The 14,092-nt window shown below is 44.6% G+C and overlaps 1 protein-coding gene across 1 annotated transcript in view; it reads right to left on the reverse strand.

The window, feature by feature from the left end:
• Nucleotides 1–14,092, reverse strand: part of FAT4 (FAT atypical cadherin 4) — a 144,587-nt gene that overhangs the window by 22,725 nt on the left and 107,770 nt on the right. Inside the window, 2 exon segments of the mRNA XM_045830851.1 lie at nt 4,066–4,373; nt 8,641–8,745. Coding sequence (XP_045686807.1) covers nt 4,066–4,373; nt 8,641–8,745 — 413 coding nt within the window.

Raw genomic sequence — 14,092 nt, forward strand, 5'->3', positions numbered from 1 at the left:
CCTGGAAATTTCCCGTGGCCTAGCACCCCCGCGCTGCTGGAATGACTGAACGGTGCGCTGGTCTCTTACAGCGGGGCCTGGGAAATGCAGCTGCCACCCCTGCGCTGAGGGGTCGGGCAGAGCGCTTGTGAACTGTCCTCCGGACTCTAAATGACAGGAGCCAGAGGGGAGGCCCAGCTCCGGTGGAAGCCTCGCTTCACCGACTGCAGCTCCAGTTTAGCTGCGGGCACAGACTGAGGGTGCCTTGCTGAAACCGGGCATGGGAAAGCGGGAATATTCTCTTGCTCATTCCAGAGGGCCTAGAGCGAGGGCAAACAGCCACTTGGACGTGGCCTTGGGGATTAAAAGCCTCTCACATGCGTTGGGTGGCTCTTATTGCCCCTTGGGGGCCAAGGGGTGGAGAGAAACTTACAGATAGGACCCTGGGTGATGGGGACACGTGCCCCGTTCTTAAAGGTGACGCATCCAGGGCCAGCAGACCATGGACTGCTTCTTGGTGGCACCTCTGTGATTTCCCTATGGCCCACTGTCAGTTCTGCCCTGTCACTGCAATTGGACACTGAGCCCCCCGTCGAGGCATGAAAGGTCTGGTGTTCACGCCCAGGAAGACCCCTCTGCCAGCCACTGTATCAGCCAAGCAGAAGCTGGCTTGTATATTGCCTGAGGGTCAGTCGATGACTTTTACTGGTGCCTATAACTGCTTAGGGTTCATACCCATGCCTCAGTGGCTGACCAGTCAGCATGCCGGGTCTGCACTGAACTCCCCCCGAGCTCGTCAGCCGGCCTCCCATGGTGCATCTCTCCTGCTTCTGTCTCAGACTGGACGTGGCTTCAGAATCAGTGGAACAGCGAACGTCCCTCGGGGAGTGCTACCTGGACGGTCTTCTTGCTGGGGCCAAGCAGTGGTATGATGGTCTAGCGGCTACTCCGTACGGGATGGCTGGGGGTGGCTCACAGCTGGGGCCGTGGAGCCGGCTGAGCCAGCGCCCCTTGGCACTGAGAACCCTGAAGGACACGCCCCGGTGGGCTGGACTCCGACAGGTCTGTGCCAGACTCAGACTTTAGAGCAGGGGTGTCAAACTCACGTTCACCGGGGGGGCCGCATCAGCCTCGGGGGTGCCCTCAGAGGGCCGAATGTAATTTTAGGACTGTATAAACGTAACTGTTCCTTAACAAGGGGCAAGGAGCTCGGTGCTGCCGCTGGGTAGAAACAAGGTGCCGGGCCGGATAAAACAAGGTGGAGGGCCGGGTGCAGCCCACGGGCCTTGTGTTTGCCGCCTGTGGTTTAGGGCATTTCTGGGAGGCATGGGCGGCGGTTCCTACTGGAGCCCTCTGGGTGTGTAGCTCACACGGGTGGCCTTAGCTGCCTGGAAATTGGACTGGTCCTTGTACTGGGGGCATCCCCCCCATTTGCCTGGTTGAGCTCCGAAAACTCTTGGAAGCCGACCAACAATAGGGAAGCATTTAAAGTGTGACACTGTGTAAAGCGTACTCCCTGGTGGTATTACCCATTAGCTGGCTTTTCTCCCCAGGCGGCTTCCGTAGTCACCGAGACTGAGAGGACCGCTTTGGCTGTGCACACTGCTCGTGCACTGAATGCAACACGTGTTCCTTAAGCCCCACAGATGAGGAAGTGTATCCATTAAGGACAGTGGCCTTGCAAAATCATATGGCTTTCGATGGCTCACTGCATCCCGAGGTGGGGTCTGTGCCCTGGGGGCAGGGGCAGAGGGCTGTGTGTGTGTGTCCCTGATGTCCGCCACAGTGTCAGTCTAGCTCTACCAGCATTAGCCTCTGGGACCCGGGCCACTGAATGCCTGACAGGCGATCCTTTGCAGGAACGGCGGGCCTCCCTGATTACTGAATGGTGCTGGGTTCTCGCTGTCCTGGGCGGCAGCGCTTGTGTTTTGCTTGCTTGTTGCTGTGGCCTGCACTGCTGTTGTGGGTGGCGGGGGCAGGGCCCTGCCCTCCTCACCGAGGAACCTCATGGAAGACAACCTCACGTAGACTGTAAGGCGAGGAACCCAGAAGGGCTGGACTGTAGGGTAAGTGGAGGCAGGCTGGCTTCCTGGCCCAGGTGTCTGGGTAGCTAAGGGAAGCAGTGTTCCCAGAGCCTTGGAGGGGCCTGATAAGTAGTGTTCTCATCGCCTTGAGACTGGGTCGGATAAACGGTTCCCCTAACATGCAGTGGGCCCACATGTGCAGAATTGTGCTGTTCTATAATTTTCTGGCTCTTTGCCGGCTTTGTTTGTTCTAGTATTGAAGAGGGGCTAGGGGCTCCCTGCTGGGTGCCACGCTGGGGCGCAAGGGCCATGACATGAGCCAGGCAGAGACATGCAGGGAGACGTGTGGCTTGCAGCGTGTGTGGCTCGCCCACTCGTGAATAAAGCCGTGCCCGATGTCCCCACAGCTCCGTGAGTACTCTTCCACCTGCCGGAATCCCGGGACTCTGTCTGGCCTTGATAGGCTGCACCACCACCAGTACTGGTGGGAAAAAATCCAGGTATAAGTGGACCCACACGGTTGAGGCCTGAGTTGTTCAAGGGCCAGCTCTACTATGCAATATTAACCTCAGATGATAACCATCTTTATAGATTAACTTCAATAAAAGCAGAGGAAGTGTAAGAAGTGGCAGGGAGAGGTCAGGCAGGTCGACTAGCATCACCTGTTACTCACATGCAAAGTCATCGATCTGGTTTTCGGTCTTCCTGCATCTTCCTGTCTCTTTCGTTATGTATAGAAATTATTCATGTACTTAATATCCCACTTTCGTCAATATTGCATATGAGTTTGAGGAATTGTGCATGAAAACATATTTGCATGGGAGATTTATAAAAGTATATCTTAAATACCTTGCATTTCAGAACTAATGAATGGAGCCGATGTACAGTTATTATGCATCAAATATTACTTGCTAAAGTATTTTAAATTATTTCTATCAGTTAATTATTACAACATATTACATGCTCCGTACAATGAACTCTCACAAGTGGTGTAAATATTTTCCTTGCCACCTTCTCAAGGAAATCATATTAAACTCTAACAAGACTTTTTATGCCCCACTTTGTTAATGCTTTCAATAATTAATAACTTCTACAACTTTTTGGAAAAATTATTGTCAATCTGTAAAAGTGAGTGACAATTCTCAAACACAGTATTAGGGTTTCGTGATACAATTTACGTTGCTTCTGTGGACTATTTGTTTCCATACGGAGTGTTAACACACCTCTCTCTGTGCATCCTGTGCAACGGGCACAGCCGTTCTGGAGATCCCTAGAGTGTACTGGGCTTGGGAGTGCCACACGGGTATTCATGAGAGCCTCAGCTTAGGAAAACACAACTTAGATAATGGTGTCATAATCAGTCAAACTTAGTATTTAATATATTTTTCCTTTTTCTAAAAGTTTGGTGATGCAACTCAAAGAAATCTGAGTAGTAGCTCATGCAATTTAATCTTCAGAGTTAAATGCACCTTCTTTAATGCTGAATGTGTTTTTTACCAGTCCCTCTGTCAAATGTGGACTTTCTATCCTGCCTATGAAATGATTCAAAGCTGAGAAGTTGATGATTTTTTACCATTTTCCAATAAAATCCTTTTGAACTCTAGAAGTCAGGTTCAAAATCTAGTAGGGACCTTATTTTGGATGTTTTCAGAAGTAGGGAGACATTTTTCCTCCAACTGAAATACCTGTGTTTTCTTCTCCATTTAGTGTTATTCAAAACAACTATGGTCCCATATTACAAACAAACTGAAAGAATTCTTTCTCTGGCTGTGGGCATACCTCATAGTACCTTTTTCTTCTCTCTCTCTCTCTCTCTCTCTCTCTCTCTCTCTTTCTCTTGCTCGCTCGCTCCCAACCCCTCATGTGATAGAATCAAATGTTCCTGAGATTTAGAGAGACCTGGGAAGTCATCAGATAAAATCATGTCTTCCACATACCAGTCTACTAACAACATCTTAGCTGTAAGCTGCCTTACACGTGCTCTCAGAATTGGGGAGAGGTGGCACCTCCTGTCCCCTTTGAGGGTCACCCTGTTGGTGTTAGGAAATGATCGGCACCTTACCATGCCTGCTCTCCGGGCAATCACGGTGTGAAAATGTCCATCCGACACCTTCTTCATGGTGGTGAGTTTGTACGTCCCGCTGCCTAAATTGTAGGAGAATCTTAGTCTTTCTTCGGCAATCTCAAGGGCCAAAAACTCAGCCCGGTCCCCTGTCTGGTTGTCATAGTTGTAAAGCAATAAAGCATGGCTTTTGATCGTTGCAAACTTGACATAAATGTAGTTGTTATTGGGGTCCAAGCTGGGAAACTCCATGTAGGACAACTCCTCAAATCCGTAGCTGTTCAGCTCGCAGTGTTTTCCAAAGACACCTGGAGGCGGGGAAACGGACAAGGCGGCTGATCAGATTCCAGTGAAGTTTTATTAAATGACTTCAATGAACATCTTTGTAAGTTATACTTACGACATTTTTATTGCTCCCCGAAGAATGCTACCTAAATTGAATTGAAATAGAATGAACTGATGTTTGTTTAAAACACAGAACAGAGATGACACGCTAGTGTAACTGCTTTCCGCTGGCCCGTCAGGGAGCACATCTAAGAACGCCCCGCTTCTAAGAATTAGAATTAGTGGAATGAAGTATCTCCGCGAAGGTTTCTTTCCTGGAAAACTTTTAAAATCAGTTAGTCAATCTTTTTAAAGTTTTAATGTGCTGTGATTTTCAAACAAGATACTTTTCTTCATAACCCATAGTTCTTAAAAACAATTTTAATTCTGGTAAACATAGTCAACTTTGTTTTTATTTTTTAAAAATCAGTTCCTGCACTTGTGTGTTTATAAGGATCACAGAATTAGGGATTCTGTGAGGGGAATCACTGCTTTTAGGGAAATAACTGTCTTCCTTTTTATCTCTTTCTTGTTTCATGCCCACTTTGGGTATGAGTTCTACCAGGCTACTTGGAAATAGCTTTCTATTTTTCCCAAGTCCAGCATTCCCGTTTGTTTATGCTGGTTCTTTTTCAAACTTGAAAAAGGAGTTTTATTGATGTTCCAGTGCCATGCCAAAATTCTTTTCCCACAAATATTAGTAGACTGTAGCAAATGATTGGAATATTAACCCAGGCCAATACAGCATGACTCCTATTAGCTTGCAAAGGTTTCATTCCTTAATTCTGGCTGCACATCTCTTGTAGATGTGTTACATTGAGAGTCAGGGAATTGTTCGGCCAGAAGGAACCAACGCCGTTATTTTACAGAATATTTAAACCTCGCCCGAGGCTACAGAATCGTGGGATCAGAGCCAGCGATTGAGGCCAGATCTACTGATTGTCTGGTTTTGCTGAACCACAGCCTGGTAGCTGCTGTGAAGGCGTGTGTGTGTCTGCTTTCTTTGTCTGTCACGGCTGCAGTAACACTCATTGTAAATGGGTAGAAATATATATAATTTATTTTCAATCATCAACTGAAGTTAAAGGCAAAGGAGCTATTGGAATTATTTGTTATATATCATATAACCTATACCTTTATTTATATCATAAATATATCTGTCATATAGTATCTATATTTTATGTTGTATCTATAAGGTATATTCATATACAATAAAACTTTAAAATGTATTTATCTTAAACATTTATTATCCCTTACGTATGCAGAAGAAGTAACCAACATTAAAGAAAAAGCAAAGGTAAAACATACAAGTTAAATAATTGAAGTCCTATGTATTTCTTCAGGTCTCTTCTGATTAAATTTCAATAAATCTATGGGAATGTGCCTAAAATTATATATTCATGTGTGCAGAAAGTATATATATCCCAGAAAGATGTTGACATTTTAACTGAAATTAATACTATAGATCCAGACATGAAAATATTTCTTTATGGAATATATTTCTTTTTAAGGAGTTTTGGTATTGTTTCTAGAGAAAGGTAAATTTTTGTTTTTGAAATATAATTTAATGAGGATTTTAAAACTGCCTTCCAAATGAAATGCCACAAAATAAATTTACATAAAAGTCAACAGCAACTATTAAAATCACCTTAATCAGGGATCTTTTGTATGTATATGTATGTGTGTGTGTATATATATATATAAAGTTATACATATATATATTTATATGAAGCTTAAATTATACAGGCTCTCTTTATAAAGGTCTTAGGAACATTATGGGTTTTTTTTTCTAGAATAGAATCTAAAGCATCTAAAATTTACTAGGAAATCCACACAGCAAATCTTTCGCAGTTGAGAAGGTAAACGGTGCAGAAGTTTGTCCAACTTCATAGTTCCAGGTAAGACGTTTTTCTAGGCCGCAGGCGCAACTCGCCGCAGCTGTGGGCCGAGGCCGCCCTCCGCCACTTTTATTTGTGGGTCACCCACGCTCAATTTGCAAAGGAAGAGACATTTTCCTTTTAATCCTGTCTCATATGATGAATTACTGATTGGAGTTTTTTTGGTTTTGTAAGTGCTTCTACTGTTGTCTGACAATATCTAAGTTTAAATAATTTGTTTTTAATCTTGGGCACTGTTAAGAGCAGGGAGAGAAACCCGTACTGGCAGCCACACAGGACCTGCCTCCGCTTTAATGTACGTGGCTGTGCTTCTCGCCTTTCCCTGGGGAGCACTAGGGGGGCGAGGACCCCCAAACACTTCCTCCCAGCAGGTAATGACTGGTGTTTCAGCTACACTGCAAGCAACAGTCTGTTCTGAGTTAGTATCAATTACAATCCTCGTATTTGTCACTGGAATGCAAAGGAATCTCTCAAAATGTAAACAACCTTTATCCAGTCACCTGAAATCACTTTTCCACTTCCCACTCCAATCCGCTTATCTTTCATTCCCAAACTTCAGTTAAACCAGGGAAGCTGGGTATGGTCACGTGCAGAAAGCAGCACCCTTTGGGACCACAAAATGTCACCGAAAGAAAGAAGTTGTAGGAGATCTAAAGTTGTGGTCGTTCTGACCTTGATCTACCTTTCTTCGTTTCATGAGAAGCATCTGTGAGAATCTCAAATTTTAAAACGAAGAACACTCTCGCCCTGGCTGGCATAGCTCAGTGGATTGAGCCAGGGCTGTGAACCAAAGTGTCGCAGGTTCGATTCCCAGTCAGGGCACATGCCTGGGTTGCAGGCCATGACCACCAGCAACCGCATATTGATGTTTCTCTCTCTCCCTCTATCTCCCTCTCCCTCCCTTCTCTCTCTAAAAATAAATACATTAAAAAAATCTTTAAAAAAAAGGACACTCTGAATGTCGTATTGGACTGAAAATAAAATTTTCTAGTCACTCCATCACCTTGGGATGGTTTGGTTTTATTTCCATTTTCTGACTTGAGGAAACCCTCAAGGTCTGGGCCTCAGCACCACTGTTAACATGCATGGCTCCCAATAGCAGATTTTTATATTCTGTTTTTCTTTATTATTCTCTGGATGTGTTTTAAAGAAACAAAACTAGATAGAGTCATGGACTTATTTGAAAATGGATTCACAGTACATTTGAACTGTTACTAGAAACGTCAAATTCTTTTTAAGTTCCATTCTCTACTATCCATTAAGATTCACTTTTCAGGGCCACAGTAATACATCCAGGGAAAGACCAGAACACTGCCCTCCTCCTCTTTTGCCTATCGAGGGTCTCTGCCCACCGAGGGGCATCTGGAGGTGGATGGTACAGTGTAGGGTCAGTCAGTCTTTAAATGAATGGGATGATCACAAACCCATGAGACAAACCAAGTTAAAAGGAAAGCTTCCTCCAAAGCTTTGCTCATGGCCCTTGACTGTCTCAGTGTGGGGCGACGTGTGAATGCCACCTGGAAGGAGCCTTTAGTTCATTTCACTAAGGTGAATGTATGTGTGTGTGTGTACAAAAAAACCAACTCTCTAACAACTTCCTTCCTCAGAAGAACACAGCAGGACTTTTGATTAGTTACGTTAATACTATCTACAAAAAGCCTATCATGAAAACTGTGTAGTTACTAAATCCTCCTAACACAAGTGGCCAAGTTAACGTAAAACACAAAAGCAAAACAAAAGAAAAATCATTTCGACAGATTCTTTTTAAAGATTTGAAATAGAAAATGATGTTGATTAGTAGCTGAAAGATGTTTTTACTTGGTAGGTTCAAAAAAAAGGCATCCATAAATATTTGAGGGGAAGTGTCCCGAGAACACAACGTCAAATTCAGTTCTCTTCAATTGATGATTTTTCTGATAATGATCCAAGCAATAAATTCAATGAGATTTCCATAAATAACTTTTAAGAATATTAAACTTTTGAGATTTTATTTTGCCCAAATCTCCTGTCTAAAACATTTAATATTTTCTTAATCACTCAGGGCCACCATAAAACAAAACTGATGAACCCTACGTCAAAACACACTGATGTTGCCCTGGCTGGTGCAGCTCAGGGGATGAGAGCTGGCCTGTGAACCAAAGGGTCGCCAGTTCAATTCCCAGTCAGACTGGCGCCTGGGAACGCGCCTGGGTTGCGGGCCAGGTCCCCACTGCGGGGTGTGCAAGAGGCAACCACACATTGATGTTTCTCTCCCTCTCTTTCTCCCTCCCTTCCCCCTCGGTCTAAAAATAAACTAATAAAATCTGTAAAAAAATGCACCGCCGTTTGGCGCGGCCAGCAGAGCTGCACTCACCGAACGGGCAGTGGCAGTAGTAGGACTCCACGCCGCTCTGGCAGGAGCCGCCGTTGAAGCAGGGGTTGCACTCACAGTAGTTGACCGAAGATTCGCACATTTTTCCTGAAAAGCATCAAATTCATTTCTTAAAATCTTACACATACCTATATTAACAGCACCCCTCATAACCATGTATAGAAGTCTATCCTGAGAAATTATATCTTGAGGACAAGAAATATGAGACCATTTCACTTGACATGAGGACCTGGGACTATCTCAGAATTCAAACCTTCTTGAGTCGTCCCGTTGTACGGACACGCACTGTAGTATCAGGAAGCGACTTACATGTACGTCTTGAAAGGAATTACTGTTCTCAGGGAGATCACAGATGGTGAACGTATTCCCATGTTTTCACTAAACTTATTTTCTGTTCCTCTTTTAAAAATTTTTAAAAATCTTTATTATATTTTTTCCCTTACCATTTAGTTCCCTTATACCCCCTCCCCACGGCGATCACCACACTGTCGTCCGTGTCCACGACTGATTTTTCCTTTTTGCTCCGTCCCTCCCCCCTCCCCCCATAAACCAGCTGTCACCCTGCTCTCTGCCTATGCGTCTGTCCCCTCCTCCTTGTTAGTTCAGTTGGTTCAGTAGATGCCACACGTGAGTGAGATCCTATGGTACTTGTCTTCCTCTGACCGGCTTAGTTCACTTAGCACAGTGTTCTCCAGGTCCACCCATGCTGTCACAAAGGGTAAAATGTTCTTTTTTTATGGCTGAGTAGTAGTCCCTCGTGTCGTGTTGCTACATTTTTCCCATTTTGTAACTGTAGAGATTCCCTTGTCTCAGATTTGTTCAAAGTAATTCATCTCCTTTAGTTTGCCAAACTGCAACCCTTTCACTCCGAGAAGCAGCCCGTGACTTAGTGCATGCCTGCCTGTTGTAACACATCCAGTATATTTTCAAATGCTTACCAAGATGTATTCTCCACGATGGATTATGAATGCTTGGGCCTTTCCCAAACCAACAGTGCCTAACCTGCCTAGTTTTCAGTTTATAAAGACTCTCCTCACACATCACCTTGAGAAGCTGACTCAACCCGTTTTGGCTGGGCACCGACAGTGAACCGGGCCTGCGCGCAGCTGGGGCTGCTGCAGTCACCAAAACAGCCGTGTCTTGGCGCAGCGTGTCCATGGCAATGGGGGGAAGTGACACAGTCCAGGGGGAACGTTTCCATTCACAGATGGAGGAGCGGTCTGGTGAGGCTGATATCGTACCGAAGGAATGGTGACACTGCAGCACAGACCAATGGGTGACAGGTCTGCTGTCACACCCGGGGGCCACAGAGCCATCACTCAATAGTTAATCCCTCCGTAGTCACGTCTGAGGGCAGAATGCCAGTCCCATTTGTTTTTGTTGTAGTTGTGGTTGGTATTCTTTTCTTATGCAAACCTAAGTGTGTTTTAATGCCACTAAATTACTATTCGATCAACTACATGTTGTTAAATTAGATGTATATGCTATGTAATCATTAGAAGAGTTTCTGGTTTTCTGGTTCTAAGAAGCCATGTGATGTGACTGAGTTCTTAATCTCCCTTCCTTGACAGAAGGGCGCAGCGATCTGTTTAACTGAACAGAGTTTGTTTCCGTAAAGTTTGTTTCTCCTCCCCAGCATGACCGCACGGACGCTTTTGTCCGATGCCCCTTGAAAACGCGTGAATGTGACGGGCACAGTTAAGACTTAATGTCGAGCCCCGACGATCCACTTCATCACGAAAACCGCTTTAGACATAGTCAGAGTTTCTGCCTGGCTCTGGCTTTGCAGCTTCACTACGCGGCCCCCACGGCTCTGGTTTGAAATTTCAAGGGTGAGTCAGGCCTCATGACACCACTAACAAACATGTGCCTCTGCATCATGGGGTCACACACACAGCGTTTTTTCCTTCGTAAATAAAATTGGGAACCTCCTTACAAGGCAAAAAACACTAACAATTTCAGAATACCTTCCTATTCCAAGGGGAAGTCATGAAAACAAACAAGTTACCAATTTAGAAGCGCAGAAATTACATTTTAAGGGCTGGAGTGATGTGGTACTTTGGAGACTCCGGCAGGACAACAGAGTCACCCTCGGCCTGCGAAAACCTCCCCCAGAGAGATGCCGTGTAGGGCGAACTCTCGCCGGCGGTGGTTTCCAACTGGATTCAGGAAAGATTTTTCTAAAGAAGGGGATTTTTTTTTCTTTATAGAATATCAGTATTGCCAATAGAGAATACATTGAGACCTACTGGCTACACTTTTGATGGCTTATTTGCCAGGAGGAAAGCCCCAACTTCCACCAGTTTCTGCCGAATGTAAGAACAGACATAATTGTTCCAATGGGTTATCGGACTGAGTAAGGTCTCATATTCTTTTTTTGATAATTTCTTCCAGAGTTGGGTTAAAAGTTGCATGTGCTAAATCCTAAGATTAATATACTTTACCACTGTGGTCAGTATAGCCTTTATATCATGAAAAACTACGCGTGGGTAGTGAAATTACAGACTTCACTGTGTGAGGACTGGAAATGGGGGGACGAAGGGTGACCGTTTCAGGGGACACCATCGTTACCCTCCACTCATGCATTTGGGTGAAGTGTCCCCAAGAAAACGGTGTGACTCTAAAAACCCCAATCATTCATCCTATGTCTCCCCACTATATCCTTCCCAAATCCTGTTTGAAGAAACTAACTTTTTAAATGTTGATTTCAACAACAAAAATCAGCAACAATAAAAGAAATTTAAGGTTTTGGGGGGATTTATATAAATTAATGGTCTCACTCCTTACAGAATGAGATTTTAACACAGACATCTGAATTTAATTTTAATATCAACTTAAGGCTATGACAACTAATCTAAATGGAGGGTGGAAGATACCCAGTAGACCCAGAAATACTCTGCATTAAAACATACAATGACTATGGAAATAGCAGAAGCTACAATCTAAGAACATATTAGTTTTAGAATAAATTTCTTTTAAAGATTAAAATAAATTATCAGTAGAATCTGATTCTTTGTGTATACAACAATAAACAGACATAGTAAGAGAAAAAAATCAAATTTTCCTTGGCAATTACTAAAAATGCAGGAAATGACTTTGGTAGGAGTCATATATAGGAGTTTGTTGTTAAGTTATGGGAAAAATAGTCTTATTTGTAGGGTGGTAGTGCATATAAATTATTTACCATTCAAACATTTAGTTTGAGGATCCATTTAATTAGCAATTTTTTTCCCAATTCATAAATTTGGTAGTGGTTGCCATGCTAGAAATTAAGATTCAAAGACAGAGTTTGAAAACTCAGTGTTGTGATTGAAGTGATTAGGACTTTTTTTTTATGTGAGGGGAAAGATATCACAATTTTCCCTCAAATCCAAAGGAAGCTCATCAATGCACATGTCTCGTCGGGTTTGGGACGTCCGTGCACGCTCCATTACCCAATTAGAACTCAGCAACAGATTCCGTTTTGTTCTGCACACGTCCATCGACTTTAATTCTAGTGTTGACAACAGCGATTATCAGGGAATGCAGCCGTTCGAATTACTCTAACGTGCTTCTGGTAAAAATAGTTTGATGGGTTGAAGCATCGTGAAACAAAATATTGGATCATTAACCTAATTAGCACCACCAACCAGTTACCGCTATTTGTCGGCACCTGGAAGCAGGAAGACACCTGCCAGGACTGCACGGAGAAGGGCCCCTGTGCTCTGGACCTCAAGGGGTCTGTGCTGTGAAGGTGCCTTCAGTGTCAGCAGCTGTTTTGGAAAATAAGCTGATCTCACGGCCCTGACATCCATCAGCTAACTGTGCTGAGGTACATTATCCATCACAGGTAGAAGGCGTTGAGATGCCAGAAGTTTCACAGCAGAGGAGAACGTGAACTGTTGACAGTGAAAATGGATGCGTACCAGGGGATCCACAGTTGGTCTGCATGAATCCATACACAAGCCAGTATGCAGTGGTGTGTATGAGTCTGTGAGTGTGCAAGTGTCTGTAAGTGTGTGATTGTGAGTGTGTGTTGTAGAGTGCATACGTGTGAGTGCATCTGAATGTGTGTTTGTTAGTGTGAGTGCATATGTGTGTGAGTGTGTATGTGTGTGTGATGGGGGGTAGTAGCTGAGAATTATTTTAAGCAGGAATGTAAGAAAGTCTCACAGCTCCAATTCTGAAGGCCACAGACTTCAAAAATCACTGAAAAAGTGCAGGGCAAAGTCCACAAAAGTAAATACAGTATGAAAACGTTGGTGATTTGAAATAATCCTGATGCCCCCAAACTATCTGAATACGCACAGGCTTTGAAGACGGTGTCCTTAAGGCCCTAGTACTTGGTTAGTGTTCAGGAGTCCAATCTAGCTAGAATAAGTATTTTTAAAAATTCCTTCTCTGAGACACCTATGCGTAAGCGTGAATCCCACCTGACGGCTTCTCAGCTCTCATTGGCTGCGTGGGAGGTTGCGTGCAGGAGCCCCACCTCCCTGAGCCGGGCCGCCTGGCGAAGAGCAGCTGGCCAGAGCAGCGCACCACCAGCCTGCGGGATTGCCTCTGCAAAGACCCTCAGACAGACACACACGTAAGCAGTGTGCTCCTAATGTGGTGTGCACATGAACAATTTGTCACTGTGTCTTTTTGTTATACTGTCTCCTGCGAAACAGAGCAACGAAACTATCAGGCTGTGGTTTACCTGCTGGTTTTATGGGATGGACTCTGCATATGGAATTTGGAACGACGAATTGCATGAATTTTTTTAAAAACGTAGGATTTGTATTAGTGGCTCAATTTCATGTGTGTTTATACGTCATTCCTGGGTTATCTCTGACGAAGCAAGTGGAAACTAAAGTGAGGTCTGAGGAAGAACAGCACGTAAAATCAATGCACAACCTCAAGGAACTTTCTGGACAGGAAGAGGTGACGATCTAGGCTTTGGCAGCTTACCCTAGGGTCATCAGTGTAGGCTCAGTTTTCTACAACATAAAACAGGAGTCTGGGCTGTACCTTCCTGAGCCAGGTGCCATCTGCTGACCCTTGGCACCATTCCCATCCTTCTGTATCACAGGCGCTGGAGTCGGAACACTGCCTGTTCCAGACTCCCTTCCGGCCGGGCACCTGTTTAGGTCGTGTCAGTGAATTTTCCTGACCTTGGCTCTTGACCAGTGTGAACCTTTTATAAGTTCTTCCCTTGTGTTATACGCCTTCCTACCTGAAAACCCTAAAGTAATTTCAGCTCCTGAGTGGTCTCAGACTAATACAGGATCTCACAGGCTTTGTGGGAGGACCAGGTAGAAACCTGCACAGAAAACTCTTCGAAGAGGTCAAGGACTGGGTGTCGTGCTCGACAGGAAGTCCACAGGGAAGTGTGAGGAAGTGTGAGGCGTGCATACGAAAGCAGAGGGCCTCCAGTCAAGCTCATGGTCAAAACCCAATCAGAGCACTTCTGCAC

This window comes from Phyllostomus hastatus, unplaced genomic scaffold (genome assembly GCF_019186645.2).
Source record: "Phyllostomus hastatus isolate PE091 unplaced genomic scaffold, TTU_PhHast_1.1 phas_contig_159, whole genome shotgun sequence".
In the NCBI taxonomy this organism is placed as follows: domain Eukaryota; kingdom Metazoa; phylum Chordata; class Mammalia; order Chiroptera; family Phyllostomidae; genus Phyllostomus; species Phyllostomus hastatus.